This window comes from Podarcis cretensis (assembly GCF_951804945.1).
Source record: "Podarcis cretensis genome assembly, chromosome: 1".
NCBI classification, from domain to species: domain Eukaryota; kingdom Metazoa; phylum Chordata; class Lepidosauria; order Squamata; family Lacertidae; genus Podarcis; species Podarcis cretensis.
Window position 1 is genome coordinate 71,204,503 of NC_137170.1, and position 26,942 is coordinate 71,231,444.

Genomic DNA, 26,942 nt, shown 5'->3' on the forward strand with positions numbered 1-26,942 from the left:
CATCCCTTAGCTGTATTCCTTTTTCTAGGAATAGTTTCTCAATGGTAATTTTAAAGTATGTTAACAAAAATGGAACAGAACTCATCCAGGGAATTATCGGTATAACAGGTAATGTGAGTTGAGTGGTTAATGTGCAGTACAACCAACCACTGTGCACATAATTTATGCATAAAGAATTATACATATTGCCCAGTTAATAGACCTTCTCTACAAAAGGACTTAGGTATGTGTGTATATATAGACTCCATTTTGTACATTCTCTGGCCAGTATGCACATTCTCCTGTAATCGCCTTAGCACTACTTTGAATTCAGCCCACTATATATTGCCACAGCAGTTCATGAATAAGATGAAAGTGACTCTTGTAGATGCTTCAGTGTTGGAGTTGGCCTCTATGATTCTGGCTCCTGTGGATGAGGATGAGTTTTTAAGAAATCCAGACAATAAAAAGGGAGCAAATTCTTAGGTCGTGTTATGAAACCTTATCACCCAACTATTAGAGCAACAGCAGCTGCCACCTTCATAGTACATGGGTCCATGTTATGGGCCTGGATCTTACTTAAGAAAAAGCCTTCGGAAGGACCTTAATAAATTGGCCAAGGCTGTTGCCTTCATAGTGTATGCAAGCTTAGATGCCCTTCAGTTCTCTTCTAAAGCACTGGATGCTGGTATTGCTGTCCAGCATCAGTTGTGGCTTTGGAACTGGAATCTTGACACCATATTTAAATCTAATGCAAATATGTTTGCCCTCTGCAATTCTCTGAATTGTTTGCTACAGTAAGGAATTGTTGTTGAGGGCATAAACAATTATTACGTGTCTTACAAGTTTCCTTTACGGAAATGCAGATTACTTTCCTTCCTGCATTTCAAGCACAGCTGAAAAGAACAGGATATGTGTGTTTCCTCTTAATCCACTGTGACCAAGCATTGTAAATAATCTGACACTGTATCAAGAAAATATATCAGAAATAAGGCCTTCTAATTTTGGTAAGACTTACTCCAAAGTGTGCCTAGGAATTCAGCCTTAATCCTTTCCAGTTGGGCAGTTATCCTACTTTCTAATTCAAATTATTCTCTCTCAAGTTGTTATATACATTTCCAGTTTTTAATGAGTGTTTGTTTACACATTACGATGCCTAGGATTTCTTTGCACATTGCAAAATGACAACACAGGCATTTTACATGTGCAATATGTGTCAACGTTTTATATCTGCTCATGATTTCTCTTATATCTCTCCTGACTTAATTCTCAGGCAAATTTGTGCTTTGTGGACATAGACAACCACTATGTTGAATTGCCAGAAGACTTGCCTCAATTTCCAAATAAACTTGAATTCATTCAGGAAGTCTCTGAGATCCTTATGGCTTTTGGGATTTCACCCGAGGGAAACTTGCACTGTAGTGAAAGTGCCTCCAAGATGAAGAGCCTCAGAACATGTGACATAGTCTCTGATAAGAGAAATGGTAACCTAGGAGGAACAACTTTAAATTCATATGAACTGCTGAAAGAAAATGAGACCATAGCAAGACTTCAAGCACTTGTTAAAAGAACAGGTGTGAGCCTAGAAAAGGTAATTTCATAATACTTATGGAAGCTTCACACTAGAACATTGTGCAGCTGATACTGGATTGCTAAGGAACTTTACTGTGAATCTGCGTTACTACTTGGTTCTAATCCCAGTTTTGTTGCATGCCACTATGCCTGTGTAATTTTGAGAGAGACTTGTCTGCTACAGAGATGTATGGAGTTTATTTTACGTATGGAGCAAATATGTTTGCCAACATTCACAGTTGTAGTGCAGCTTGGCTGCCTATGAGTTTTTGTTTTAATTTGTGGTGCTCTAGTACCACTGATCTAATACCAGGTCTTTAATGAGTATTGCTTAAATTGTGCCATTGATTTATTAATTTGTCATTTTCATTACCTTATTGCAGTACAGTATTTGAATTGTATCCCATAACTCTTCTCCTTTAAGGTTGATTTCTGTTTGTGTGGTGAGAATATTTTTTTGCATTTTTTTAGTAGTCATGACAGCAGGCATGATGGTAAACTTTTGATGTTGGCAAGTGTGATGGGATGATGAGCTGCTTGTGCATAAAGCTTAGTCCCTCAGAGTTTGCTCAACTTAGCAAGGCTCTGTTTTTAGCGGAGCCCTTAAGCATGGCTCCCTCAGTCGCTGGCAGAATCCGACAGTGGGCGTTTACGGAATCTACTCCAGCATAAAAGCTCCTTGACGGAAACACGTCGTCTAGATTCTCGGCGCGACAGTTTCCGGCGAGGAGTGGGTGTACCTATGGGAGGACCTGAGACTTCTCCGCTGTTATCGCTGGAAGACTCCCTGAGCCATTCCTTCGTCTCTCTCTCTCCCTGATCTCCCACTCTCCCCCTGCTTCTGCCTTCCGCCGCTGCTGAGTCTCTCCTGACTTCTGAGAGCCCCTCCACTGCCTGTCTTTCCGATGGCAGTTCCCTGACAGCAAGCTTTTGATTTTGAAATGCCTATGCTATAAATGTTCCTCACCTTGATTTTCCTTTTTTGGGGGGTGAAGATATACTTGAAGCTTGATATGGAATAGTATTTGGAAACTGGGTGTTAGTTATGCCAACAAACCAATTATTTCTTTTTTTCCTTTTGGAATTACAAAAATAAAGTCATATTAGTAAAAACATAACATACATACAGCATCATCAAATCTATTATTCTAAACCTTGGTGAACAAAAAGAATGTTTGTATAAAACAATTTACCAAGTTGGACTATTATAAATGAGTTTAGAACTTACTGGGTTGCTCCATATCCTGTGAAATCACTTAGTAACAGGATATGGATATATATTCCCTCACATAATAAGCATTTTGTGATTTTACTGGCAGATGATATTAGTCAATATTTTTTAAAAATGACTGTGAACAGGTCTGTTCCTTTCCCCTAAACCTGAAATAATTTTTTATCAGATTCAACTGGTTTACTTGTTTGTAAAAACAATTTCACTTAGAAAACAATTTACCGTACTCAAAATGCATTAGGAAAAAGGCACTGTTGTCGTTCCGCTCTTGCCATGAATATAAACACAGCACCATCCTGTATCAGCTCCTGTAATTCCAAAAAATATTCATCATGGACATAACCCTAGTCTCTGACAGGCTTGACCTCACATAAGTCAAATGCAGAATTTCTATGTGAATAATTATAGCTTCTTTTTCCTTATAGCTTGAAGTTCGAGAAGAGACTGGTAGCAGCAAGAAGGATCTTAAAGTGCAATGTGATGAAGAAGAGTTCAGAATTTACCAGCTGAATATTCAAGTGCGGGAAGTTTTTGCTAATCGTTTCACTCAGATGTTTGCAGATTATGAAGTATTTGTTATTCAGCCCAGTCAAGACAAAGAGTCATGGTTCACCAATAGAGAGCAGATGCAGAACTTTGATAAAGTGAGTATAAAGATGGACACCATGAAAGCAGAGGACAGGGGATCCATATTCATAATGGGAAGGAGAGTAGGGCACATGAAGCATCATGGCGCCGTCCCAATCATACAAACTATGGTTTGGAGGACTGGGAACTGAGGCACCAAAAGAGTGTTCATTTGTAAAGTAGCCCTTTATATCAGCCAGAATTAGCTCTAATTTTGTTAAGATCAATGTGGTAAATTGTGAGAAGGATACTGTATGATGACTTAATTCCTTGGAATGTTTAATGGGTGGTGTGAATCAGATCTTGTTAAAAAGATAGATCAGAAACAAAATACTACTTTTGTAAACTGACTTATTAGTCACAGGTTATTTGCTTTGCTATAAACTGATAGTCCCCTCCCCCACTACATTTCCTTTGTGCATAGCTGTCTGCCTATGATGATTCTAGCTGGTAAGGGCCAAATTAGACAACCATTGAGTGATGGGGTGAGCTCCCATGGCTCTGTCCCAGCTCCTGCCAACCTAGCAGTTCAAAAGCACGCCAGTGCAAGTAGATAAATAGGTACTGCTGCGGCGGGATGGCAAACGGCATTTAAATGCGCTCTGGTTTCCATCACGGTGTTCTGTTGCACCAGAATTGGTTTAGTCATGCTGGTCACATGACCCGGAAAGCTGTCTGTGGACAAATGCCGGCTCCCTCAGCCTGAAAGCAAGATGAGCGCCGCAACCCTATAGTTGCCTTTGACTGGACTTAACTGTCCAGGGGTCCTTTACCTTTTTACCTGTATATCTGTTTCAAAATAGAGTGTATAGTAAAATATATAATAAAACAATACATTTAAAATATAGTAAAATAGAAAATAATTTGATTGTGTTGATAATCGAAAGTATTCTTCATATCCTTCAGAAATCATTTAACATGGGGAGACAAACACATTTTCTTTCAATTTACTAGGCATCATTCTTGTCTGACCAGCCAGAACCTTATTTGCCTTTCCTCTCAAGATTTTTGGAGACACAGATGTTTGCTTCCTTTATCGACAACAAGATTATGTGCCATGATGATGATGATAAAGACCCTATTTTGAGAGTGTTTGATTCTAGAGTGGATAAAATTAGACTGTTAAATGTTCGAACACCAACTTTGCGCACTTCCATGTATCAAAAGTGTACTACCATTGATGAGGCTGGTAAGCACTGAAATATTATCTTTAAAGGCACTATAGTTATGTCTACTGGTAAAACCAAGTTAATGCTCAGCCATGAGCAGATAGAATGGAGATCTTCAGAAATGCAGTAGTTTTAAAATACTATTAATAAATGACACTATTTAAGAGATGGGTTCAAATGGAAATATGAATGTTTTGCTCTCAAGGGGGTTCTTTATACTCCTTTAGCACTCTGAACAGGATACATATTTCTTACAGTAGCTTTCTAACTTGTGTTTCATAGACCTGGGGTTCCTGTCTTTCCACTGGCCTCTTTTATTCTCCTTTTTAATCACGCATGACGACCTCTTGTCAGAATGATACGGTTTAAGCTGTATATGTAATGGTTTTGTTTTTCTTCAGAGAAAGCTATTGAATTAAGGCTTGCAAAAATAGATCATACTGCAGTCCATCCCCACTTGCTAGATATGAAGATTGGACAAGGAAAATATGAACCTGGATTCTTCCCCAAACTTCAGTCTGATGTTCTTTCTACGGGGCCAGCAAGCAATAAGTGAGTAAGCTATGTTTGGAAGATCTTCTGCTTAACAAATTGCACAATTTGGGGGCCATTCAGCTTTTGAATTGGGCATTGGTTGTGATAACTATAAGATGTAGTCTGCTGGTGACAGTTGAAACTTGGATGTAATGGTGACAGTCATGAACATATGAACTTACAGATGATATGCTAACCATTCTAGAGTTAAGTTTTGAAGCTACGTACTAGATCAGGGGACAAAAGTGAGAAGTGAGAAATTAAGCACCCAATTTTTCTTGTAATTTCCACTTCCACAAATAAACTTTGACTATCATAGTCAGTTTTCAAACATTAATAACAAAAATATGTTGAGTGGGGTTCGACTTAGTATAGGTTTCTGGTTAAACTGTATGTTGCACTACTTTTGACCCTATCTCCCTATTGACTGCAGTCCAGAACGGATATATATATTCCCTATTTCAGTTTGTGAGCTAGAATACATTTTAAAAATGTCGATTATAATTTTTTAGATGGACCAAACGAAATGCACCTGCACAGTGGAGGCGGAAAGACAGGCAGAAGCAGCACACAGAGCACCTTCGTCTTGACAATGATCAGAGAGAGGTGAAAACTGTTGAGCACAATTTCCAATCTAATGTCTTTATTTTGTACTGAATAATAACATAGGTTATCAGACTGTATGTATAAGATGCTTTTCCCAACCCCATGAGAAAGCATAGCCCAGTTCTTCATCTGATATAAATGGTAACTTCTTCTAAAAATAAAGGTCTTTGCCAGGGGTTGTCTGTCTTTGGGGGCCTTTGGGCACATTTGAAATAGGAGAAACTATTGTAGCTTTCTCTCTCTCTCTCTCTCTCTCTCTCTCACACACACACACACACACACACACAAACACAAACACAAACACAAACACAAACACAAACACAAACACACACTGCAAGCATGGCTACATATATTTGCTGTCCTTCCCACCAGCAGTTAGGCTTTCAAAAATGTGTTTGCTTTTTTCAAGCTAGTTGGGAGGTGGTGTGAACTTCCTGGAGAATACAGCTGCAGTCTACAGGAAGGTCACTCTCCAAAACAATGAGACTTAGAGGAGTTGATGGTCCCTTCCCCAGCTCTAATTCCCCAAAATTGCCCTCCTGACATAGTTGACCTTGAAACACAGCCTCATATTGGTTGCAATAGAAGGCTTCTTGCAAGCATAATTTCATCAGAGAAGGGGTAGAGCAATGGGATCTTGTGGGTGCCAAGAAGGCGTCTCTGGTCCATGTGCACCCATGGGCATTACATTGGCAAGCCATGTTTTGTGCCAAATGCAATTGTGCACAGCAGCCTAAGACATCATGGACTTATACCCTTTAAGGCTCCCTAAACCTTCCATGAACTGCCAACTCCATTTCTGCAGGACCATCTGGTGATGGTTGCATAACTCCAGCTTTCTCATCTCAGTCCATAGGATGGGTCTTTATCTTGCAGAATCTGTCTGGAAGAAGAAGTGTCTCACAAATTTACCTCTTTCCTTCCCACGTTTCTGTATTGGCAAGTGTAAATTTACACTGTCACATCAATTTACACCATCACCTGCCTTATGCGAGGGTTGGATTGCACACTCCTTACCCCTTCCTGATTAGTGACGTTCCGCTGAGCTACCAATTCGCACCCATGACACAGAGTAAAGGTGGGCTGGACATCTTCTGGACATCTATGAGGACCCATGTTGTTTGCATGTATGTTTTGGGGAAACAGCCTTACAGTGTGGTTATGCAATGTGGTTATATTGTTCGTTTTTTGTTGTGGTTTGTACCCTGTTTGCTTTCTCTCTCATGCCTTCCCTCTAGCCTTGATAATGACTTCTCCACTAGACTTTCTGAGGTTTGGTTGTCATCTTCCAATACCCAAAGAGTAATCTCCCACTTTGCCTAATTGCTTGATTTGTATTACACTAAGGATGCAGAGGAATCCTGTAAACTTTTTATATAGAGCCAAAAGTATCAATATGCCATTGATGTCAATGGGGGGGGGGAGTTATATAATCACTGAAGAACAGTCTTCTGCTACCTCAGATATGTAAAAACTGAGTTCTTCTGTCATTTTCTTTTTTTAAAAAAATCTTGTCTTATGTGTTGATGCATGCATTTTATTCTTTTCTCTGTTGAGATCTGTTATTTATAAATTGCATTACATCATTATTCTTTCTCACTTTGGAAAGACATAAATTGTCTTAAGCAGCCTCTGTCCTGTTTTTGCATGTGTGCTCTCATTATTTCATGTCTGCTTACCATGCTTTCATCTAACATGAGCTATATGATTTTTGGTTTGTTTTTTGTTTTTTGTTTTGCTGTCTTTCCTGTTTTGCCAGCAGCTGGATTTTCCTTTGCCAGACCTTCAGTTGCGATTTTGTTTAGACTTGGACCAGCATGATTGGCCTTTCAGGCACTCTTTTAAATCTGTTTCAAAACTATACCTGGTATGTTGTGTTTATGTAGGTACATTGTGTGTGTGCGTGTGTGTGTCTTGTTATATATAATATGAAAACATGGTGTTCGGTTATGGTACTTGTCAGGGGTTCAGGAGCAGAAGCACAGGGAAGAGGGGAGATGGAGAGCGAAGGGGAAGAATCTGAGGGCAGCGTAGGAGAAGATGACAGTGGCCTGAGAGATTCCATGAGCCTCTCCAGCGAATCGGAAGATTCACAGAAGGGGGCGCCGGTGGCCAGGGCAAGGGGGGTCCCAAGGGGGACACCCCAGAAGCAAGGGGCCAGCGGGGACTCCCAGAGCAGCAGTTGGAAATCAGGACCAGCTTCCCCACCAGAGCATAGTGGGGGGGAAGAGTCACAGGTATCGGGAGTAGCGTCTCCCCCAGCAGGGAGAGAAGAGGAGTCAGGGCTGACCACGCCTCCATCGGAGAGTCAGACAACGGAGGGGAGGTCAGATCCGGCCAGTATCCCGGAAGAGGGAAGCAGTGACAGAAGTAGTGTAACGGTCAGGAGGAAGGTCACTGGGTTGGCGCGAGAGGCAAGTTCAAATGTACAGGAGCGTGGAACAGCAGAGAATGAGGATTGGGAACCGGGTCCTAAAGCCCGCCAGAGGCAGGGGGAGGAGCTAAGCGACTCAGCGTCTGAGGAGTCCAGAAAGGGGAATGCCCCAGCGGGCAGAAGGACCCAGAGGAGAAGAGAGCAGCGGAAAAGGTGGAGCAGGGCTAGGATCTTAAGCTGGTGTAAGAGGGGAGGAGATTCAGACGGGACTTCGCCGATCTAGGGTTTAAGATGTAGGGCTGCGCGCTGCGGCTTTGAAATGGAAATTGAACTTCAATAAAGACTTTTGTACATTACGACAGCCTAGTGTTGGTCCTCTGTGAGCTGGGACCTAGAGGCAGCTCTGACAGTACTGAACAAAAATACATAGTTAAGTATGTATTTCAGAGTCCAAAGAGAATTTCTCTTACAGTGGCTGAAAAGTTCAGTCCAAATGCATTTTATTTGATATATACCTGGGATCATCATCATATTGTGCTATTACAAATATATTGGATAGTGTAATCAGTGCAATGGTTCTCTATTCATGCAATAAAATGCTTCAGGTTTTTTCCTGAACAATAACAATAGCCAGTTATTGATCTCCAGTACAATAAAATAAAAAGCATTAATCCTTTGAGAACTCAATATGCCATTATTTTTTTAGCTATTTCTTTGACAAAAGAGCAAAACATATACTTCCACATATAAGTGCTTTAAGCATTTTAAAAGTTGTGCATTTCTATATATGTATGTTCCTCTTTGTTTATAGAAGTATATCCAAGAAGCTCGGAATCTTGGCAGTACTATTCGGCAGCCCAAATTGTCTAACCTTTCGCCATCAGTAATTGCCCAGACCAACTGGAAATTTGTTGAAGGTTTGCTGAAGGAATGTCGAAATAAGGTATTGTGCTGGTCTTTATTGAGGCAGCCTTTGCTAGCTAGGTAGTAGACTATGTCCTAATCTTATGGTGCCTTGATGATATTTTATATTGAGATGGAAGGCTCCATGGAGGGAGGAATTTCATGCATAGAAAGGGATGTGCCTCAAAATTGCTCCCTCATGTGTAAAGTATGGGGAAGTCTCCTTGTACAGGAATTTTGTGGATAGTCAAGTTTAAACATAAGTTTAATCATAAAAAAGAGTACAGTTCAGATAATGTACTCTTTCCTCCATATTGTGGTCATGGTTTCTTCTTTTTTGGTCTCAGAGCCACAACTGATGCAATTCTTCTTAAGGCTGTTTTATGGTGCCCATAAATGTTGCAATTTTTTGTACATGATTGTACATGCAGGGAGTTGGACTAGATGACCCTTGGGGTTCCTTCCAATTCTACAGTTCTATGTAGGAACAGGGAGGAGCATCTAACCTTGGTTTTCTGGTACTTGTATCTGTCTGATGTAGGTTTCTGCTGTATCCACATATCAGTATTACCGTAGTTTTCGCTCCAAAACACGCACTTTTTTGCTCCTAGAAAGTAAGGGAAAATTCCTGTGCGTGTTTAGGAGCGAGTGCACGGATCGGAGCCATGGCTGCCGTCAGTCAAGCAAAGCGGGAGCCGCTTACACACTCTACGAGGCTCTCGCTTTGCTTGCTTTAAAGCGACCTGGAGCCGGGGAGGAGGGAGGGAAGGAGAGCCATGGCAGCAAAGCGGGCAGCAGCCAGGGACAGACGCTAGCAAAGGTCCCTGCGCTCTCTAAACAGAGCAATGAGGCTGCAGAGGGACGGCAGGAAAGATAAAATTTAAGCAACCAGCAGCAAAATAAAACCAACCTCGAGCTCTGAGCCACGCAGTGAAAACCAGGAAGTTAAAAAAAAAGGCTGGGGATGAGGGAGAGGGGAAAACTTCGCAAATCCCCGCATCTCAGCTGATCCGCTGGGAGGGAGCAGCTTGTTTTCAGGCAGGATAGATTCGAGCATTGTCTGGGTCCTAGTGCCCCTACCGCTTTTTTGTGCTCCACTCTATTGCTGCTGGTGGCTGCTTATCACTCAGGCTGCAAAGAGGAGCGCTTTTACACAGCTAATGGCGAATCCCCTGCAATCCAAGTCCTCCTCACTTGCTCAAATCTATTCTGCCTCAAAACAAGGAGCGGATGGAAAAGGCTGCAAACTGTTAAATGGAAAAAAACCCAGGCACAGGGCAAGTACCTTAAGTATACCTTTAAAGCAACAGTGCTCTTTCCCTCCCTCCTCCCCGCTCAGCTCGCCGAAAAGCTCCTTCTCCACGCGTGCTCCTTGTCCCTAGAGTGCTTTTCCTTCCCTCCCCACTTAAAACGTGGTTACAAAGCACGGATCCACATGGATCCTCAGGATTTTTGCATTGGGCTACCCCAAACTCACCATCAGATCACATGTCTGTGGCCACAGCATGAACCATAAAAATCATGCACCCACTGTTTCGTTCAGAATATTTTTTTCTTGTTTTCCTCCTCTAAAAACTACGTGCGTGTTATGGTCAGATGCGTGTTATAGAGCGAAAAATACGGAAAATGTTTTGCTTGTATCCATAACTATGTGAAGTTTTGAAGTAGATCTTACCTTAAAGAATTCTGTTGATTTAACAGTGCCAAGGGTTAGCCTTAAGTAATCTGCTATTAGCCAGCTAGAGGAAGATGGATTGAACAGTGTGTGTGAAATCATGCTTGTATTTCAGCTGAGCCCATCTATTAACTAAGCCCATCTTTCAAGACTGATAAATTGGAATTGTCAAATGATAGCAACAGTGGGTATAAGAAGTAAAGTCTGCAGTGTGAGATGATTAAGGATAAACCTTAGAGGCAAATAATATATCTGTAAGAAAAGACAGAGACACAGGACTGTCTCTGCTTTAAAGTTGTTACCTGAGAAAGATGAGATGCTTTTATTGATAGTGGCAAAGACCTGTGTAAAAAATGAGCTGAAACTGTATCATCCTCTGTTCCGGTCACAATTGCTCTATAGCTCTAGCATTTTATACCATCTTACAAAAAAAGCTGTAAAGTTTATCAATTGTTTAATTTTTCCTGGGGCATTTGGATGAAAATGTGTTGCTGTGTCAGATGATCAACCAAGGTCCTATTGTTAAAGTTGTCTGCTGTAGCACACAATGTAAATTAATTTACTGAAATGGAAAGGCACATTCCTTAAGCCTAGAAGAAAAACTGCTTCTGTAATAATTTATAGATAAAGAGATTTGCTGCTGTAATGATGAGATTGTTGATAACTATTGAATATTTCTAAAACATAATCTTAATAGGTGATGAACCATAAAGTGGTCCCTTTTCTCCCTGTTTCATCATTTATCCTTTTCTGAGGGCACCATTTCAGGTGAATCCTGAAACAGAGAGGTAGAGGGTGACACAGTGATGTTTGCTGTTTTGGGGAGATGGAAAGGGGCTTAAAATGGTGACATGGTATTAATTTTAGAAGCTACTGGTTGTGCTGGAAACTTTGGTAGCAGAGGCAGAACTATCCCTACTACAGTGACCACTGTAAAGCCCTTCCTCTCCTCCACAAAGTGGGGAGGGGAACTTCTTTGGTCCACCCCTATAGAAATTATGGAATGCTATATAGGGAGAGGAACAGGACAGAGGATACCTTTGATTTTTCCTTTGAACTCACCCTGTTGGTTTCCTATGATGGATTCCTGTATAAATTTCATCCATGGAGACAATTTGAACAAGCAGCCAGTAGTCATCCAGCCCAATGAGACAGGAGATTTCCAGTGGTTGCTTCTTGTCAAGCTGTCTGACAACAGATATCCCTCTGAAGAAAAGAGAGCAAAGAAAACATCTTAAACTACAGAGCAGGGAAGCATTGGACTGACAGTTTCTCCCATATTAACATATCTGTATCACAGTTCTGTTCTAGCACATGCATGTTGTGAGCTCCCTAGTATCACACAACAATGCATGCTCAGAAAAGGGCAGTTATTTTTGGTTGGAGGCAGGTGAACAATTTTTCGTGAACAGAGTGGAGAATCCCCAAACAGCATCATCATGAGTGCAGTTTTCCTAATAAGTCATAAACATACCACAAGTTTTTTCCTCTTCGAACCTGAAGTTACTTTACATAAGCAGACATGCACAAATGTGCAAAGTATAACAGTTGTTAATTAGAATTTCTAGATTGTAAGTAGAGATGTCCTCCTGGAATTTTTCCAGTTTAATCTATGATTTTCCACCCAAGGGTTAGGTGGGGTGCAGGAATCCTGGGATCTTTAATTGTATTCTCCTAATTCAAAGATGAGAAATATGGGGCACTTGCAGTAATTTTCATCCACAAAGATAATGTGTTTAGGATTATCAACTTTCCATTAGGGGAAAAATTATTTCTGACAAGTATAGTTGCAGAGTAGTTTTTGCTGGACAATGGCAACATATGTTCTACAGATTAGAAATAAGTCATATAATGCTTGAACTCAGAGGAGGATACAGAGTGCCTATAGTATGCGCAGAACACACTTTTGTTTTCCAAACAGGGATGTTTCCCAATGCCTTTTCTGGCTGTAACCACCTGTGCTACACCCCATGACATGCCAGTGGGGCCCATGGTGCACATGTATGGGTTCGGGGGGAACAAGGGCTTCAGCAGGAAGGGGGTGGGCGGAAAAGCCCTGTTCAGCAAGTATAATTCTCTGTTCACATTTCTTTTTGATCTTCTAGACCATTGTGTTTTGAATCTCCCGGTTTTCTTATTATCTGATTTCTGACATAAATAATATTGCAGAACAAGTGTTGTGGATTTGCACACACATGCAAACCATAGACTTACATTCACTTGCTGTCAGCAACTTTTCCATTGTGCTGAACAAGTTTGCCATGTCTGATTTCTATAGAAAAACAAGGCAGAAAAGTGAACAATGCTGGCAGTATGTCACAACAGATAATCACTGCCAGTTAAAGCAACACATTTTATAATTAAAATCACTGTATTTTACTCAGCTAACACGTTGCTCACATGATGTGTAGGCTATCTAATATTCTGGTGGTTTCATCTGACAAATAGTAACTGTCCATTTCTCTTTCTGTCTCAAAAGACAAAGAGAATGCTAGTGGAAAAAATGGGTCGTGAAGCAGTCGAACTTGGTCATGGTGAGGTGAACATTACAGGTGTAGAAGAGAATACATTAATAGCTAGTCTCTGTGATCTCTTGGAAAGGATATGGAGCCATGGTCTGCAGGTGAAGCAGGTAAGAATTGAAATTACCACTCTACAATTTTTCAAATATTTACTTACCTTTTAAAAATGTGCCATCTTTTTGTATTGTTTTCAGATATTAAGAATGAGTTGTGCTGATACATGCTTGAATTTTTGAATGAGATTGAAATCTTTTATGTAAATTAGAATTTGCATTTTAGGTAGAGCTGCTTAATTTAATACTAAGGGTTGGATCCAGCGGAGGATCTTCTGAATGGAGGAGGTAGAGATAATTTTGACAGATTCCTCTTTCAGTGGTCATAGTTGCCTCCTACACTTCTGAATGCTTCCCCAATACCCCAAGGAAAGTTTTTGGGGGGTTGCTGGGGAAAGGAGAAACTCAAAAATTTACCTCTTCCCCAATCCATCCACAGGACAGAGAACACATTTTCTGTGAGCAAAGCTATGCTCACGGGATTTCTGGATCCAGTGCAAGAAGTCCTGACTCTTATTTTTCCTTGTTTTTTTTAACCTTTACTTTGAGCTTTTAACTAGAAAATGATGAAGTAAGGCACAAAGTCTCATTCCTTTAAAGAGAAACTGCACTGATGGATTTCCTGTATGAAATTGCCGTCACATACCGTATTTTTCGTCCCATAGGACGCTCCATCCCATAGGACGCACCTAGGTTTTTTTTTTGGGGGGGAATAAAGGAAATTCCCCCCCCTTTATTTCCCCCCCAAAAGTAGGTCAGGGAAACCGAACCAGGTCGAGGAACAGTGGGATGGTGGCGCTGCGCCTCCCTGCTGTCCCCCGAGCTGGTGGGGCTGGCCGATGTCTGCCCGGCGCGAGGGGCGCTCTGCTTCAGGGCGCCCTGCCCGCCGGGCGGCAGGCTGCTATCCGCAGCATGGGGAGCCCTGCGGGGAACTCCTGCAGGGCTGCCTAGGCTATGGATGTGTTCCCGAAGCGCCAGGCGCTCTGCTTTCAGGGCGCCTGATGCTCCGGGAAGCAGGCTGCTATCCGCAGCCTAGACATCCCTGTGGGACATCCTGCAGGGCTGCCTAGGCTGTGGATGTGTTCCCGAAGCGCCGGGCGCTCTGCTTTCAGGGCGCCTGATGCTCCGGGAAGCAGGCTGCTATCCGCAGCCTAGACATCCCTGCGGGACCTCCTGCAGAGCTGCCTAGGCTGTGGATGTGTTCCCGAAGCGCCGGGCGCTCTGGGAAGCAGGCTGCTATCCACAGCCTAGACAGCCCTGCGGGAACTCCCGCAGGGCTGCCTAGGCTGCGGATGTCTTCCTGAAGCCTGGAGAGCGAGAGGGGTTGGTCGCACCGACCCCTCTCGCTCTCCAAGCTTCAGTGAAAGCCTGCATTCGCCCCATAGGACGCACCCAGATTTCCCCTTCATTTTTGGAGGGGAAAAAGTACGTCCTATCGGGCGAAAAATACGGTACATAAGTTCAAAGGAGAACAAAAAAATTGAATTTTGGTTATCTAAGGAGCTTTGGTGGCCTTTATATCTTGTTTTGTAGATTAGAACTTCCTGGTTTTTTTGTTGATCACTTAGGTAGAGCTACCTTTGCCCAAATCCACTTCTACACTGTAACAGTTTCTGTGTGTGCAGGTATATGCTGTCTGACTCTTACCTTCCCTCTTATATACTACATAGGATAGAAGCTGTACTACTTTCATCCTAGAAGATAGAGCATCAGTATACTCTGCTACAACTCAGATTTGGGCCTTTCAGACCAGCAAGCGGCCAACCCTACATAAGGTTAATTCTTTGAATTGATTGAAGATGTTGGCAAACAGTGCTGAACGGTCTGTTGTGGTAGAGTATTTAGGAATCTGATGGAAGAAGTGCAGTATATCCAAGCACTTCTGAAATAAAAGTGTAAAAAAAAGAATCACAATTCCTCCTTGTAAAACCAGTTTTGGTTTTCAACCACAGAAGCCTGTTTCTGTAAATTTGTTGTTTGAGAAATCATCAGTAGAAGATTATACCCCCAGCTCCCTCCATACTACACCCAGCTTTTGCCCCCCCCCCCCGCTGGATCGTCTTAGCCCTGCCTAGCTACCAACTTGCTCTTCCATTTGTGATTGCGGCCTCATATTTATCAACCCAGTTAATGTTGCAAGATGTATGATACTGCTTACCTGTCAGCTTTGAGACTATTTTTCCTTCTTTGTTGTCATCTCTTGTACGCATGCCATTCTTCTCCCTTGACTTTGTCCATATCTCAGCATGTAGTTCAAGGAAATGAATTGTTACCTTTCATGTGAGCTTTTCATTCATAATTCCACACAATGTGATTTTCATTTACTATGAGCTCACTTGGGCTTTTGTGCTCTTTACGTGATCTGTTCCAGCACTGGAGCCAGCATATATGTTGTTCATCTTGTAAGTGTAATATTGAGAGAGATGTTTACAATGATGTCTTTATTTACGCATTAAATCTCTTTTGTATTGTCTGCCTGCCTTATTGTTTACAGGGCCATCAGTACCATAAGTCCTAAACCAGAATTTAAAAGGGTCTTCTAATCCAGTCTCCTACTGCAAGGCAGGATTATTTACTCTCTAGCTTTTCACAAATCAGGCAGTGAAATCCAGGCCACAATGGGCCACAGGCAGGGGGTAGGTGTATTGCAGAAAGTGCATGCTGATTTTCTTGAGTCATATGAAGTTAAGCCAGGGGTAAAGAAAAATAAGTGGTCAAAAATCCAAACATCTTGAGGGGAAAAAATCTTTCTTGGCTCCAGTTTGATGGATAAGAATGAGAAAAATCTATTCATTGCATATTCTTGTCCTGATACCTGTATGAGTGAGCCACCAGAGCAGAAATGCCAATACAGCTTACATTAATCTGATTGAGCCTATTCAGTTTCTTTATTCCTATTTTAGAATATAGCAGTTAAATGAACATTGTTTTAATTAATCATGTGAGAATAATTTCAATATTTACTATAAATCAAATGATGTTTGTTAGAAATAATGAACTTGAATAATTATTTACTTCAACATTCCTTAGTAGCCTATGCATTTTTCTGTGTCTCTCTAATAATGTTCACCTATAACAATTAAAAACTACATTCTGATTCCTGACCATACATTAGTGAATTTTTAGCTGTCAGTATTTATACTCATACACTTCTTGCCCTAAGTAACTTTTCTTAGTAATATGTTACCCTCCCTGATAAATGATCAGTTGTAAAAGGCACTTCACATTTTGCAAACACTCAAGAAATCCTTGGATTAAAAAGCTTGAAGTCAACAACAGTAATTATAATAAATTTTGTTATAAATCTCTGGCCATTTCTGCTGTGTTGTTATTAAATCAGGTGTATTTATAAGATGCGCTGGTTTCCATGTTAGCCTTTCTTTAACTTCTCAGCAAATTCTTTATAGCGAGTCTGGGATGTGACCCAAATTTTTTTTCTGTCGCCATCTTTTTTAATTCTGATATCATCAGTGTTACCCAGATCTTCCTTGGCTCATGGTATATCTCACCTAAACGAAATAAAGAAGGGAAAGGTTAATGAGCACTGATTCCTTCCCTCCCAGCAGCTCTCCACCTTCTCTGGTTGCTGCTTCCTCAACTCTCTGTTTTGGTCTTGGTAACCTTAAATAACAGCAACTCTATCCAACACTAGGAATGAAGTTCAATGACAGCTGGGTGAGAATTACTTAGATTGAGAAAGGCATTTTTTAATTCTCCTGCTATATGTACAATAATCAGTAATATGATATTAATTCCCATGTTTGCTTGAAATACTGCAATGTTTGTTATGGGAGATAATGAATTTTAATAATTATATATTTAATGTAACTTTTTTCTGTGTCTAAATATCAATGCAAATCTTTTTGCATGTTAAATACATTTTTGGTGTTAGTTATAAAATGGAATATGCAAATACTTTAATCCACTCTTCAAGACTTAACACATGCACACTTATCTGGGAGTAAGCCGTACTGGAAACACTGGCGGTTACCGATGAATAAACATGCTGAAGACTAGGCTGCAGTTGTATAACATTCATGATCTGCACTCATCCAGTATGGTTATAAGCAGCTATAAACTTGAATTAGTTTAGTTTTTGTACAGTCTACCTTTTATCTAATTTGTACAAGTATATAATTTTACTGGAACGCCAAGTCAGAAGTTTAACATCTGAAGGATCCTATCTGAATATTTGAGGTCATATGTATCAACCACTATTCATTAATTTTCTCAATATTATCTGCTATAACAATCTTTAGCATTCATCAGTCAATTTATAGATGCTCTTTAGTGTCTCACATTTTTTATAGATGCTCGTTAGTGTCTCACATTTTTTATAGATGCTCGTTAGTGTCTCACATTTTTTATACTCCAGAATAATGCTATATCCTAAATTTATTTAGCTAATGTATAGTAGTATTTGTTTTATGTTTTGCTTTTTGACCAGCATTCTCAAAATAACTCTTAAAATTTATTAAATACATTGAGATATTAAAAACCATATACTGGTACTTAATAAAAGCCTAACAGAGAGTCATCTGATACTGACTTTACCTGTCTCCATCTTTGCCTTTGTTCTTCCCATCCCATGTTAATGATAAAAGGTCTTGGAGTAGGAAGGGAGAGCTCAGTTGGAGCAGAAGGCAAACCTGGTTTTTGTCTTTACCTGATTCCCTCCTTCACCTTTAATGCTTCAAAGATACAGCCTACACAGGTTTTATTTCTGTACAATAAGTTGTTTAATTCATTTGCATCATATTTTATGAATGCTTTGTTACCACTCACATCTGGTGATAAGTACTGGCTTTCTGGCAGATCCTTGTGTGTGTATGATAGAACATGTTAATTTTGACATTTATGACAGTGTCAGATTTAATTAATGGATCCCACTGGTGGAAACTCGTGTGAGTTCAACTAGCACAACAGGATTTCCCACCCTCTCCTCCCCCTGTGTCTCCCACTCCTATATTGGCTTGAAGGGGTCAGGAGAACCCCCATAACAGTGCACGGGGGGGCGGGGGCGAAGGGAGATTGTTCCATCAGGCAAGCAGAAACTGACAAAGTGATCTCCTTAGGGCTGAATTCCTTCTAAGGTAAACTGATTTTGGTTACATGGTGGTGATCTCCATGGAGGAAATAACTTATGTGTGGAGTTGCACTTATTCTTATGCTTCTTTTCATTTATCTATAGCTTACCCACGTTTTATATTTGGTGGTTATTAGCCCTATGTGAACTAGTCCTTTAGGGTATTCTCTTCCACATGCCTTGCAAACTATGTTGCAGTCATAATAGGTTATAGCATGTTTCTCTTTGAAATAATGAGTTCTCTCTTACAGATATAATCACCCTGCTGCTATTAACCTGAACACTTAGTCTGGAATGCTGGGGAAGGGTGACAGGAGCCAAATTGGGTCCTATTACAACAAATGAGTGAATGGGTTTCATTATGTCCTATTATGCTAGGTAGATATCAGCTTTCAGATAGTATTTTTGATGATCTGTAGATTGCTCTGGACAAACCCACGTGCTGGTTGGTCTTTGTGCCACTCAGGAATTAAATTTGTAACAATCATGAGAGACTAGGCCATCCAGTTCTTGCTTAGGAGTCATTTTAGTAGCTGCTACCACTTTTTTTACATCCAGTTATGCAAGGATTTCTGAAAGGTTGTCTAGAATTCTGTTGTTCTGGGCGATAGAAAGAGCCAGGACATTGGTACCTTATGTGTTAAGATTGGACTCAGCATCTGGCAGCCCAAGCCACGATCTGGAAGACAACTTCTCTACAAGAAAGACGTGGATGCTTTAAAGCAGGACAGAAGGGTTTGGGGAGCATGCATGGGTTGCCGTGCATTGTTTACAAGGGAAAGTAGCTGGCTGATGAGGAACAGCTCCATGATTTGGTTCAAGGTCAAGAATCAAATTTTGGAAGCTGGCGACAACATAGATGAAGTGCAGACTTTCCTTTCTATATCTGAGGCCAGTGGGGATCCATTGAATCTGCAGCTAGGAAATGGTGCCCCAGTTTTATCAGAGTTTCATAAAGAATGAGAAGCTTAGCTGTAGTAAGATCATGCACATGCGTTACCTCTGTATTGTACTGTGCAGTATTTTATTATATCCAAATTCAAGTGTCTTGGCAAGACTTTGAGATTTGACCAGAGCTTTGGACAAACCAGGAGCAAACAAATTCTGTTAAAACAAAACAGCCCGTTCAGGAAAACAGAAGATAAATTCAGGAATATAGAAAATAAACATAAAATGGGACTTTAATTAGAAGTCTGTCCTAGAATAAATGTAGTGGCATTCGGTAGGATTGCATGCAGGTACCTGTGAACGTATATTGGGAATAAGTCCCATTAAATCCAGTGGGCCTTATTCCCAAGTTTGAGTAGACATAGGGTTGTAGCCTTGGATTTATAAAGAATAACCCAAACATCCAGAGTAAATTAAGTCTGTCAAAAACAGCATAGTAAAATCTGCCCAGCTCGGCAGAGACTGGGAGTAGAATTTAAGTTGGTCTGTCAACATTACCATGTCCCTTATTGAGGGATGGGTTTCCTTTTGATTATGATCTGACGGGAATGGGGAACCTATAGCTCTCCAGCTGTTGCTGGACTACAACTTGCATAAATCTCTGACTATAGGCCATTCTGGCCGGGGCTGATAGGACAAGTGGAGGACACCCACCTGTGTGTCATAAGAACACAACACTAGTATTGCCACACATGTTGGTGATAGCTTATTAAATTTCTCTTTATCAAAGGCAGGTTACAGTAGAGAACCTTTTCAACAAAGGCTAGGTTACCAGTTTTGCATGCCTTTGAATACTGTACTGCATTTTATATTTATATTGCTTTCTCAGACTTCTTGTGATATGAAATGACTGGGTAGTGGAGTACACAATAGAGGCTCAGCTATGAGAATATGTGGTCGGAGTGGAAGTAGTTGATATGTATAGCTTGCTTTAGGCTGATTGGCAGTTTAATGGAATCATTTAGTGAATATAGGAAAAGGTTGGTGTGTAGATTTGTTTTAGAGATTTTGTCTCGGTACAGTAGTATCTGATGATTTAATATGGAACATTTTTGAAATAAAACTAAAGATATGAATAATGCTCAAAATTAGTAATTTATGCTGCATTTGACAATCTTTCTTTTAAATCTTAGGGGAAGTCTGCTTTGTGGTCACATTTGTTACATTACCAAGAAAATAGACAGCGAAAACCTACATCCGGAAGCTTCAGTACCTCAGGTATTGTTAGTTTGTATGAAGGTTATGAACAGTGTTCTCCATTTTGAGAAAGAAAAAGTCACAAAAGAGTGATTGCACCAAACACAGATTTATTAAGTTATGTTTATTTATTAACTTCAACAATGTATATTATTATTTCACACCAAGTCTTTTAATTGTTGCACAATAAGAATACAAAAAAGATACAAATGAGATAAAATCAGTTAAACTTAACCATAAAATCAGAAAAATGCCTGCTGAAATAAAAAGGTATTCACTAAGTGCCAGAAGTTAACAGAGAACAGGTTTGTTCGATCGTGACTGGGAGGGAGCTGCACAGAGTTAGGTCCACAGCACACAAGCTGTATGTCTGACTCATGGGGATAACTAATAGTGACTCCTCTGAGGACGTCCTTGATTGGGCAGAAGAACAAGGAATCAGGTGGTCTTTAAGGTGGGCATATGAACAGTCAGTGCAAGCTATGTGCTGGTGGAAGTCTGTCCCCAGGAACAGTCTAGCTGCAGCATTTTGCTCCAGGTGAGCTTCTGGACCTGGCTCCTGGGTAACCACACATAGAGTGCACTGCAATAACTGAGTCTTGAGATTAGCAGTGCATGCATAACTGTGTCCAGGCTATCCCTGTCCAAGAATGTCCATAGCTTTAGCTGGTAAAAGGCATTCCTAGCCACTGAGACTGCCTGAGCTTACAGCAACAAATATGTATCCAGGAGCACCCCCAACTATGAACATGCTCTTTCTGAAGGAGTACACAAGCTGAAGCCAAGTCACCTGATCACAATACATTTCATCCATCAGGGTGACTAAGTGTGATTCAGTCTCAAAACCTGCCACGACCTTCCCTATAGTGAGAATATTTGGAACTGGTTGGTAGTCCAAACCAATGGGTCCAGGGCTATATTTTTTAAGAGTGGCCATAGGTGGCAGTGATCACTCCCTCATGCAATTACACATTAACTATCATCTGGATCCAAGATGGGCAGGGGTCATATCTAGAAGCATATCATCTAGAGCTCCAGGGATTCTTCCCCCACAGTGGGAGTCAGCAACCTCCAGACTATCCAAAAGAGCCCTGTGGGCTGGCTGCTAGGTTCTTGTGAATGTTTGCAGTAAGCCCAAATATTCATTTGCTGACTAAGTGCATTGCTAAAATGGAAAGCATTTACCAATGTAAATACAAATCAATATTTGTACTAATACAAAATGTTATCTTTAATTTAGGAATACTACTTGATTCAGAAAGAAGGAAGTCGGATGCCAGCCCAGCAATGTCTCCCTTAAGAGTATCTCTCATCCAAGACATGAGGTTGGTTTTAAAAAACAACAAAAACACAAAACTTTCATGAAAGGTTTATCAATATTTTAAGTACAGCTGACTTTAAAATAGCTCCTGTTAGCTTTTTTAGTTAGCCTCTTTTTCCTGATTTGAGATGGACAGTGCAATCCTAAGAATGGTTACTGAGAAGCAGGTCCCATTGTGTTCAGTGGGTTTTACTTCCTAGTAAGCAAGTTGAGGATTGCAGTTCTAGTTCTTCTCTTCCAAAGTTCTCCTTAAGTGATTAAAAGTCAGTGTCTGTTTTTCTTTTTACAGTGAAATGACTTCTTGTAAATTAAACTCACTCTGTGGAGAAAAGGCCTAATTCAAAATTGTGTGAAGCTGTAGGAATTGGATAGGTTAAGTTTATTTTATCATAAGCATTTATAGGCAAGTCTATTCCATTGGATGCATGGAATGAACTTAAAAGGGTAGTTTATTATTATATTTGTTAAATTTCTGCCCTGTTCTCTGTCCCAAAGGAGCCAGGGCTGGTGTGTCTGCATGTATGTGTGTACTGTGGAAGAAAAACGCAGTTAACAAGTTGAGCTTGAAAGTTAAAAAGTGGCATCCAACCAACTAACTAACTAACTTGTTCCATCAACACAGAGATTTCCACTTGCACAGTAGAACCTCCTCCCCATCTCTGTGTGCACACCCTAAAGCTGCTCCACAGACTTTGGAGAATACCCAGACCAGATTTAGGGGGCGCAGGAGGGGGAAAGTTCTGCTGAGCAAGCAGAAATCCTTCCACTGATGGAATGAGTTAGTTGAGTGCCTGTCCATTTCATGCATTTTAAGTAGACTTTAGCATATGTAGTACATTAATATGGCAACTACTCTCAAGTGGCAAGTATTAAGATTGTCTTATTTTACCTTTAGTAATTAAGCAGTATATAAAATAGCTTAAATATATGAATAAGCACAGAATGCAAAAAAACAAGAGTGCTTTATCTTTTGTAGCAGTTAGATTCAGTAGGTATATATGCTGAGCCGGAAGAAGTGAATGGTTTCAGAACAAACTAATAATCTATTGAGCATTTGTTGTATGATAGAGAAATATAGACAGGTACACTTTTTATGTCATATGACATTGCTGTTGTAGTCATTGCTGATAAATATTTTACTACAGGGAGGGAAAACTAAGACATTGGGGCTACCAGAAGGCTCTCTATGCAGCCCCCAGGTCTCTGTCTGGCCATCCCTGTCTCTCCAGTCCACCCCCTCCCCCACTGACTTTGCTTCATACCTTCCTTGTCCGGGAGGAATTTACAAAGCTAGCAGCTTTCTAATAACGTTCTCTCTTCTGGAAACAATGATTAATGCTGAGGCCTAGAAGTCAAACATTTCATGAATATGATTACCAATTTGCTGTGTGTATATCTAACAAGTCACTCAGCCTTTCTGAATATAACATTCTTGCATAAAGAGAGTTCCTAGCCATTAATGAAAACAAAGCAAATTCTCATTATTTTTAATTATTATCCTCGATATCAACTGTGCTAAAGATAGATAGTAAGATTACTTAGGTATATCTTGTGTTTTTTGAGGGAGAGGGATGTTCATCCTGCACAATTTTATATTCCTTTCACTGGTTAGTAAAACCTCTTTAAATCCTACTTCAATATTTACTTGCACTTACAGTTATTTCTGCTACTTTAGTTGCTTGTTGATGTCATCTTAGGGCCAAACTAAAGAGGGCAGCAGTATTTATTCATGGTTTGCTCCATAAAGGAGTGTGTGGAGCAATCAGTCTTTCTTTTTCTTCGACATGCAGTGGAGCACATGGGTGTGGGGAACTAAACCCTGCCCTCTCTCCCACTTTTCCTCACTGAGTTTCATTGCTTCATTCAATTTTTCTTGCAGCTCAGTTCTGCTACCTAGGCTCATGAGAAGATTGTTTGAAGCAATGGAATGCAATGATGTAAGAGATAGGCAGGGGCAGTGCCAAGTTCTCTTTACCCACTAGCTTAATTTGAATAAAATCTAAACACTCTGACTTTATAGGTGAATGGGGCAGACTTGTAAATAAAATACTAGACTGTAATGTCTATTACAGTGGTAGCCAGTGTATGCCTGCTAGATATGTTTGAACTATAATTCCTATCAATCCTGGCCGGCATAGCTAATAATCAAGGATAATGGGAGTTGTAGTTCAGCAATATCTGGAAGGCTTTCTGTTGGTTCGCCTGGGGTACTGTGCAATGCGTTCCTGTCAGCTTCTTTTCTAACTCAGTAAAAAGTAGGACAGCACAATAACCTGCTTTTCCTTCTCAGGCATATCCAGAATATAAGTGAGATCAAAACTGATGTTGGTAAGGCTCGAGCTTGGGTTCGGCTCTCTATGGAAAAGAAATTACTTTCCCGCCACCTGAAACATCTTCTTTCTGATCATGAACTCACAAAGTAAGTTGAGTCCAGCTTGAGGTTAACGGAGATCTGTTGGTTTGTGGTAGTTGTTTTTTAAATAGACTTGCCATAGCCTTTAGCAAAGAAAATAGATAACACAGTATATTATTTTATCAGGTACTGAGAAAGCTGCTTGAGAAACAGAATAATCTTGAAAAAGGATAGGCTTGGAACAAAGAGGGCATGCATAAGTTTGCATTCAGAAAATTTAGGTTCATTCCCTTTGCTACATATTTTGTATAGTGATGGTCAGAAAGTCCAAAATAAACTAGATGAAGACATCTCCAAAACAGTATTTCTTTCAGCTATCTTAAACTGGAAGACTGTTGGTTTCAACTTTGAAAAATATAACTCTTATGAAAAATGACTATAATGGGATAATCCTGATGTGAGCTGTTGTGAGCACCTTAGAGGCAGGGTAGGATCTAAACACATTATAGCAGAGGAATTCCCTTAGCATCTGTTCTGGTACTATAGGAATGAATTTTCTGTTCTTTACATTTTTCTCACATCTTAATTACATCAGCACATTGTTCAAGGCAATGAACGCGGGTAAATATAACTAGAAAATTAAGGTAACAAACAATGCTTGTGCATGGTAGTTTGCATTCCATAAAAACTCTCATGACCGAATAAGATTGCATTCCTATATTCACTTACCTGGGAATAATTTCCACTGAACTTAATAGGGCTTATTCCTGAGTACACACAAAGGATTGTGCTGTAAATTGTGTACAATTATTTTATATATTTGGATACTCTGATTTTCTTCCTAAACTCAACTTTTCCAATAACATTAAATCTTTTGATGAGGACTGTGGTGAAGGAAAGTAGGAAAAGGGAATGGAAAGAGCAGGAAATTGTGAATAAGAATAGGTGAGCAAATGGGGAAAGGATGGAAGAAGGTGTAGCCGAAGGGGAGAATACTCATCTGTATAAGGCACTATATTTCCTGTGGCCTTTCCTTCTGCTTCCCCTGGTTTTTGAGCCTTCATCAGCTTTGCTTCCAAACTATTCAAACCACAGGGGGCTAAAATCATGATAATTTTAAAAAGAAAATTTAAATTATTTTTTTGTACAGCAAAGGTGTGGGGAATAGTACAGTGGTACCTTGGTCTATGAACAGCCCTGTTAACGAACACTTCAGACAATGAACTCCGCAAAACTGGAAGTAGGTGTTCCAGTTAGTGAACTTTGCCCTGGAAGACAAGTGGAAGCTGAACACTGGCGGTGGGAGGCTTCATTAGGGAAAGCACACACTTCGGTTTAAGAACGCTTCGGTCTAAGAACGGACCTAAGTTCGTAAACCGAGATACCACTGTATTCCTAATTGAAACGTTGTCTGTAAGGTGGGTGCAAGCCTACATGAAACATCTGTGGAGTAAGGTAGTTAGAAGTCAAAACTTTAGTGGTTACATGATACACATATTGATTGGTTCATTGTAAATGCCAGCAACCCTCTGTCTGGGAAGTCTTATTATAGTAATATATAATTTTGTTTTCTTTGTCAGAAAACTCTACAAGCGCTATGCATTCCTCCGCTGTGATGATGAAAAAGAGCAATTTCTGTATCACCTCCTGTCATTCAATGCTGTTGATTACTTTTGTTTTACCAATGTTTTTACAACTATCTGTAAGTATAGCTTTTAATTGTTGTGTTACTTTTCAAAAGGTTTAAAGCATGTTTGACACATGTGTATAGCCTCATTTATTTTATAACAGCGTACAGATATCTCATGCTGGGAGTCTACCAATACCCCTTTCATGAGATGATATAATTTGTAACTCTGCAAAGTGTAAAATCCATGGTTGGTTGTTTTTTTAGTGTGTGAACTTACTATAATTTTGTCCGCAGGAAATATATTTCAAACAAATTTCTGTTTTATAACACTGAGCATGATTCTGTGTGGTAAATTAGCAGTGAGACCTCATCGATACATTCTAGTATTTTTGATTAGCATATTGCAATGCATTTGAAATCTTCCCTACCTCCAACACTGCCAGTTTTGTATGCTTCCTTATAAGTTCTCTGCATTATCCTTCTCCTACCTGCCTTTTTATGTTCATCTTCATACTCAGCATGAGTATGATAAGTTTCCTAAGCTCTCTTCTGAGCTCCCCTTGTGAGAGATCCATCATTAGTTCTCAATTCTCTTTTGAAAGACATGCTGCTTTTGGAGCCATAGTTGGACCTGTTTTATCATCACTAGACTCCATTGGTACGCTTCTGTCTGTCTGTCCAAAATAAGCTTTCAGTGATTTTTCTTTCACTCCCTGGGAGTCTGAGATCAAGCCTAGCGGATGATATTTCTGCCTAAGAATATAGTATAATGGGTATTTGTTATTCGGCTTCAATTGTATTTGCATTTGTTCTTGGACAACTTGTTTCAGCCAAATTGTTTTTTTGTTCTGTTTTACAGTGATTCCATACCATATATTGATCATTCCTAGCAAAAAACTTGGTGGCTCAATGTTCACAGCCAACCCATGGATCTGCATTTCAGGAGAACTGGGTGAAACAGGAGTCCTACACATTCCAAGGAATACACTGGAGATGACATTTGAGGTGTGGCCTTACCTAAAGATAAAATTAAAAAGAAGTCAAAAATCAGAAGATTGCTGGGGACTTTTTCTATTATTTTACTATTATTATTAATTAAATATGCATATCGCCCTTCATCTGAAGATCACAGGGCAGTTCAAAACCTAAAATATATGTGCAC

General features: G+C 40.2%; 1 protein-coding gene across 5 annotated transcripts in view; it reads left to right on the forward strand.

Moving 5' to 3' along the window:
- The window catches only part of DENND5A (DENN domain containing 5A), a 61,856-nt gene that overhangs the window by 23,700 nt on the left and 11,214 nt on the right, over positions 1-26,942 (forward strand). For 2 of the 5 annotated variants that reach the window (XM_079965818.1, XM_079965819.1), the window contains 13 exons: positions 1,253-1,570; positions 3,208-3,426; positions 4,364-4,598; positions 4,980-5,130; positions 5,625-5,718; positions 8,904-9,035; positions 13,150-13,302; positions 14,916-15,020; positions 20,413-20,497; positions 21,717-21,801; positions 24,088-24,216; positions 25,731-25,852; positions 26,640-26,785. In XM_079965818.1, the coding sequence (XP_079821944.1) occupies positions 1,253-1,570; positions 3,208-3,426; positions 4,364-4,598; positions 4,980-5,130; positions 5,625-5,718; positions 8,904-9,035; positions 13,150-13,302; positions 14,916-15,020; positions 20,413-20,497; positions 21,717-21,801; positions 24,088-24,216; positions 25,731-25,852; positions 26,640-26,785 (1,974 nt within the window). Of the gene's footprint in view, positions 1-1,252; positions 1,571-3,207; positions 3,427-4,363; positions 4,599-4,979; positions 5,131-5,624; positions 5,719-7,480; positions 7,586-8,903; positions 9,036-13,149; positions 13,303-14,915; positions 15,021-20,412; positions 20,498-21,716; positions 21,802-24,087; positions 24,217-25,730; positions 25,853-26,639; positions 26,786-26,942 lie in introns of all 5 variants that reach the window. The other 3 variants (XM_079965820.1, XM_079965821.1, XM_079965822.1) reach the window with 2 other exon arrangements.